The sequence below is a fragment of the Rhinopithecus bieti genome, unplaced genomic scaffold, assembly GCF_001698545.2.
Source record: "Rhinopithecus bieti isolate Rb0 unplaced genomic scaffold, ASM169854v2 scaffold_15296, whole genome shotgun sequence".
NCBI lineage: Eukaryota > Metazoa > Chordata > Mammalia > Primates > Cercopithecidae > Rhinopithecus > Rhinopithecus bieti.
In genome coordinates, this window is record NW_016809075.1 from 4,017,099 (window position 1) to 4,023,360 (window position 6,262).

General features: G+C 41.8%; 1 protein-coding gene across 1 annotated transcript; it reads right to left on the reverse strand.

Moving 5' to 3' along the window:
* Positions 1–731: 731 nt before the first annotated feature.
* On the reverse strand, positions 732–4,159 carry LOC108539663 (zinc finger protein 433-like). Its single transcript, XM_017888524.1, is given in 4 exon segments — positions 732–1,509; positions 1,512–2,716; positions 3,757–3,817; positions 4,024–4,159. Coding segments are annotated over 4 exon segments (1,845 nt in total). The 3' UTR covers positions 732–1,066.
* Between the last annotated feature and the right edge of the window lie 2,103 nt (positions 4,160–6,262).

Genomic DNA, 6,262 nt, shown 5'->3' on the forward strand with positions numbered 1-6,262 from the left:
TTTCCTCTAGTGTAAGTCTTTTTGTGAATTATACCCTCTTTGATGACAGGTATGCTACTGAGGGTTTTTGGCACAAAGTCACTCTGAAAAACGTGAGATAACTTTTGGTATTATGAACGAACAAAAAATTAGGATCAAGATAAATGTTCTAAGTATATAAGCATGAAAATTAAAATTTACATGAGGAAAAAGATGTCTGGGATTTTGTCCACTTAGTAATATTGACTCACAATGTTCAAAAAGTAATGTGGTAACATAAACTTGATCTAATGCATGATGGCACTAAGATATTTTATTACGGCTTCTCAATTAACTAAATAGAGAATAACAGCTGAATGCAGTGGCTCATGCCTGAAATCCCAGCACTCTGGGAGGCTGAGGCAGGTGGATCACTTCAGGTCAGGAGTTCAAGACCAGTGTGGTCAATAGGGTGAGACCTCATCTCTACTAAAAATATAAAAATTAGCCAAGCATGGCCGTGCACACCTGTAATCCCAGGCATCTTTTTCCTCAGGAGGCTGAGGCAGGAGAATTGCCTGAACCCAGAGGTGAAGCTTACAGTGAGCCAAGATCACGCCACTGCACTCCAGCCTGGGCAACAGAGCAAGACTCCATCTTAAACAACAACAAATAGAGAATAACATATGAGTAGGCAGTTGCTATAAACATTTGTTTATATTGTCTGTATTTGAAGGTTCTTAGCAGATCTGAAGGCTTTCCCATATTGCTTATATTCATAGGGTTTCTCAGTGTGAGTCCTTTCTGTACTCGAAGTTGTGAGGCAGATCTGTAGGCTTTCCCACATTGCTTACACTCATAGGGTTTCTCTCCAGTGTGAATCCGTTTATGACACTGAAAGGAACCAGAAGAAGTGAAGGCTTTGCCACATTGCTTGCATTCATAGGGTTTCACTCCAGTGTGAGCCCTTTTATGTCTACGAAAGGAACCAGGCAAACCGAATGCTTTCCCACAATCCTTACATTTATATGGCTTCTCTCCAGTGTGCACCCTTTTGTGTATATGCAAAGAAGAAAAATAATTGAATGCTTTCCCACATTCCTTACATTCATAGGGTTTCTCTCCAGTGTGTCCTTGCATGTACTCGAAGGATCTTGGCAGATGTGAATGCTTTGTCACACTCTTTACATTCATAGGCATTCTGTCCTCTATACATCGTTGCATGTATTTGAAAGGAAGAGAAATTGTCGAATGCTTTTCCACATTCCTTATAGGGTTTCTCTCCAGTGTGTGTCTTTTCACGAATTTGAAGGTTTCTGACAGATCCAAAGGTTTTTTCACATTGTTTAGATTCATACAGTTGCTTTCCAGTGTGAGTCCCTTCATGCATTTGAAGGTGTGAGGCAGATCTGAAGGCTTTCCCACATTGCTTACACTCATAGGGTTTCTCTCCAGTGTGAGTCCTTTCATGATATCGAAAGGAAGTGGAAAAAATGAAGGCTTTACCACACTGCTTACATTCATAGGGTTTCTCTTGAGTGTGAGTCTTTTATGCATTTGAAGGTGTGAGGCAGATCTGAAGGCTTTCCCACATTGCTTACAAGCATAGGGTTTCTCTCCAGTGTGAGTCCTTTCATGATATCGAAAGGAAGTGGAAGAAATGAAGGCTTTCCCACACTGCTTGCATTCATAGGGTTTCTCTCCAGTGTGAGTCCTTTCGTGATAGTGAAAGGAACTGGAACGATTAAAGGATTTACCACAGTGCTTGCATTCATAAGGTTTCTCTCCAGTGTGAGTTATTTCATGTCTTAGAAATGAACTGGGAGAATCAAAGGCTTTTCCACATGTCTTACATTTATAAGGTCTCATTCTAGTGTGCATTTTCATGTGTCTTTGAAAGTTAAGATAAGATAATGCTTTCCCACACTGTTTACATTCATAGGGCTTTTTTGCAGAGTGGGTCACTTCATGTCTACAAAGATAACTGGGACACTTGAATGCTTTCCCACATTTGGTACATTCATAAGGCTTTTTCTCACTGTGAGTTCTTTCATGTATTTGAAAGGAATGGAACCATCTGAAGGCTTTTCCACATTGTTTGCATTCATATGGCTTCTCTCCAGTGTGAGTTCTTTTATGTTCATAAAAGGAATTGGGACTACCGAATGCTTTCCCACATTCCTTACATTCATAAGGCTTCTCTCCAGTGTGAGTTCTTTCATGTATTTGAAGGGAAGTTGAATAACTAAAGGCTTTACCACATTGTTTACATTCATATGGTTTCTCTCCAGTGTGAACTCGTTCATGTATAAGATATATGCTGAGACAAGGGCAGGCTTTCCCACAAAACTTACATTTATAAGGTCCATCTCCATTGTGCATTATCATGTGTCTTCGAATGCTTGAACGGGATATGAAGGTTTTTCCACATTCTTTACAATCATATAGTTTTTCTCCAGTGTGAGCCTTTTCTTCCATTTGAAAGGAGGGATGACATCTGAAGGCTTTCTTACGTTGTTGACACTTATATGGCTTCTGTCCATATTCCCGATACTCAGATGGCTTGTGAGCAGCGTCAGCTCTAATGTGCCTATTAAGGGAAGAATGACCCAGGAAGACTTCTCCACACACACTGCTCTCGCATGATTTTACTCCAGGAGAAGTTTTTTTGTTCAGTGTGTCATCTGGAATCTGGCTAAAAATTTCTCCACAATGATTTTCTTCTGTATTTTCATTGACTCTCTCTCCCAGAAGACTTCTGTGAAAAATGAGAAGCACATTATTGAGGGTTTGTTTATAAGTGATTTTATGTTTATTAACAAGGATTGCACTTGCATTTTCAACATTATCCAGGAAAGTGTAGGCTTTCTACCCTGTCTAAATTGTTGGAAGTTGACTGGACCATATGGCTACAAGATGGTCTATCTATACCTATTATTTTTAAAAAATCATATATTTAAAAAAGAAAAACACTATATGATAATTGGGTTTTTTTGTTTTTTTGTTTTTTGTTTTGAGACGGAGTCCCACTCTGTCACCCAGGCTGGAGTGCAGTGGCGCGATCTCAGCTCACTGCAAACTCCGCCTCCTGGGTTCACGCCATTCTCCTGCCTCAGCCTCCCGAGTAGCTGGGACTACAGGCGCCCGCCACCACCCCTGGATAACTTTTGTTTGCATTTTTAGTAGAGACGGGGTTTCACCGTGTTAGCCAGGATGGTCTCAATCTCCTGACCTCGTGATCCGCCCACCACTGCCTCCCAAAGTGCTGGGATTACAGGCATGAGCCACCGCGCCCAGTCAAAAATTCTTAATAATATTTATATGTTGACTGTTTTACAAATACTAAACTTCTGTATCATTTTCTTGAGTCAGGGTCACCATATAGCCCAGGTTGGAGTGCACTGGCAGTGGCATCATCATGGTTCACAGCACCCTTGAACTCCTGGACTCAAGTGATCTTCCTGCTTCAGCCTCTGACGTGGCTAGGACTACAGGTGTATGCCGCATGTATTGCTAGTTCTTTGTTTGAGATGAAGTCTTGCTATTTTGCTCAGGCTCTTCTCAAACTCCAGGCCTCAAGCAATCCTCCCACCTCCAACTCCCAAACAGTTGAAATTACAGGTGTGAGCCACTGTGCCCAGCCTATGTCACATTTAAATATAGGTTTTCAGAGTGAATATTTTAAGAATAAATACATTTAATGCTAGGCATATTTTCTTTATTTGCTTCTTCTTAACATATTCTTGCATTCTAAGATTTTCTAGAGAGACATTGCTTTGTCTTGTGAGTTTAAATCACCTTAGATTATTCCTGGGATTTTTGTACTGATCTTCAATGTTCTCGTCTTTCCATTTTGCTCCTAAAATACAGAATCAGAAAAATAGTGCTGAATTAAAATAAAATTATGAAAAAATGACTATAGATTCTATGTTCATGGGACATTAGAGCCATACCTCATTTATTCATCAAAGTACTGCCTGTCCATATTCCAAATCAAGGAACAGCATTAATGAGCTAGAAAACACTTGTCTCATTCATTGGGGAACATAATACTGTCATTCTTACCTAGAGAGGCCAGGTTCCTCAAGGTTTCCTGCATCACTTCTCTGTAGAGATTCTTCTGGGAAGGATCCAGCAAAGACCATTCCTCCTGGGTGAAGTTCACAGCCACATCCTCGAAAGCCACCGAGTCCTGAAACATCCCACATGTATAGAGGAGGATGGGTGAGACTGACAGCACTGGGGGTCTATACCCTCTTCCTAAGACGTTTCCATGGTGCTATGGACTCTAAACATTTATTCCATTTCTTGGTCATCTGACCCATTACTCTCTGTCTACACTTACTTTCTTCTATAAAGCACTTCTGATGCTGGAACAGAATTAAGCAATAAACCAACAGCAGAATAGAAAAATGTGTCTTTTCATGGAATCCAGGGAGAAAGATGCACCGCCTGGGCTGCTCTTAATGTCTGTTTGTAGCATGGGTTTACAGCACCTGTCATAATACAGTCCTCTAAATTCACATGCAAAAAAATGTTAACATTAGCAGTCCTGAGGCTATATATCCTTGAAAATGCCTGTTCACAAAGTGTAACCATTGATGATTACCTAGAAGGGGGATTTTATTTTGATAGAAGCGCAGACAACAAAAGCAAAAAAAACTGGATTTTGCAAGGGGTTCAACCAACCCAACTGATAAGAGAGTCAGAACTATCTAAATAAAAAACTCATGAATAGAAATTTTGTGAAAAACAGTACCGTGGTAGGAAAACGTACATTGTAACTGATGAAATGCTGAAGGCTGAAAGGAGACAAGGTTCAGGGATAAAACTCCAGCGCACCGGCCGGGCGCGGTGGCTCAAGCCTGTAATCCCAGCACTTTGGGAGGCCGAGACGGGCGGATCATGAGGTCAGGAGATCCAGACCATCCTGGCTAACATGGAGAAACCCCATCTCTACTAAAAAATACAAAAAACTAGCCGGGCGTGGTGGCGGGCGCCTGTAGTCCCAGCTACTCGGGAGGCTGAGGCAGGAGAATGTCGTAAACCCAGGAGGCAGAGCTTGCAGTGAGCTGAGATCCGGCCACTGCAGTACAACCTGGGTGACAGAGCGAGACTCCGTCTCAAAAAAAAAAAAAAAAAAAGAAAGAAAACTCCAGCGCATCCACTCTTAACAAAAAGGCAAATATTTATCAAAATTTAAAAGTTCCCTCCATGAGGGGACACCATAAACAGAAGGAAAAGGTACCCCATAACACTGGAGCAAATATTGGCAATCATGCATCTGGAAAAGTATCAATATTCAGAAAATATAATGAATTCTTACATTCAACTAAAAAGAAAAGAAAAATCAAGGCCGGGTGCGGTGGCTCACACCTGCAATCTCAGCACTTCGGGAGGCTGAGGTGGGTGGATCACCTGAGGTCAGGAGTTCAAGACCAGCCTGGTCAACATGGTGAAACCCCGTCTCTATCAAAAATACAAAAAATTAGCCAGGCGTGGTGGCGGGCGCCTGTAATCCCAGCTACTCGTGACGCTGGGGCTGAGAATTGCTTGAAGCCAGGAGGCGAGGTTGCAGTTATTGTAGATGGTGCCATTTCACTCCAGCCTGGGCGACAACAACAAGACTTTGTCTCAAGAAAAAAGAAAAATCAAACCCCTCAAATATAAACTTTGGAAAAAATGCTGAGAAATTGGAACCCCTGTGCTCTGACCAAAGGACTGCAAAATGGCTCAACCTCTATGGAAAACAGTATGGTGGTGCCTGAAAAGCTAGTAAAAAAATATTTTCTTCCAGCAACCCATTTCTAGGTTTATTTATATTCAATTCATATAAATTGAAAGTTGGATCTTTGAAGAGATATTTGAAAACCACTGTTCACAATAGCCAAGAGATGGATCAATTCAAATGTCCACTGATGGCTACATGGATAAAGAAAATGTGGTATGCATATACTTACAGTGGGATAGTATTTAGTCTTAAAAAATAACATTCTGGGGCCAGGCGTGGTGGCTCACGCCTGTAATCTCAGCACTTTGGGAGACCGAGGCAGGAGGATCACCTGAGGTCAGGAGTTCAAGACCAGCCTGGCCAACATGGTGAAACCCGTCTCTACTAAAAATACAAAAACATTAGCCGGGTGTGGTGGCGAGTGCCTGTAATCCCAGCTACTCGGGAGGCTGAGGCAGAAGAATCGCTTGTACCCGGGAGGCAGAGGTTGCAGTGAGCCGAGATAGTGCCATTGTACTCCAGCCTGGGCAAGAAGAGCAAAACTCCGTCTCAAAAAACAAACAAACAAACAAA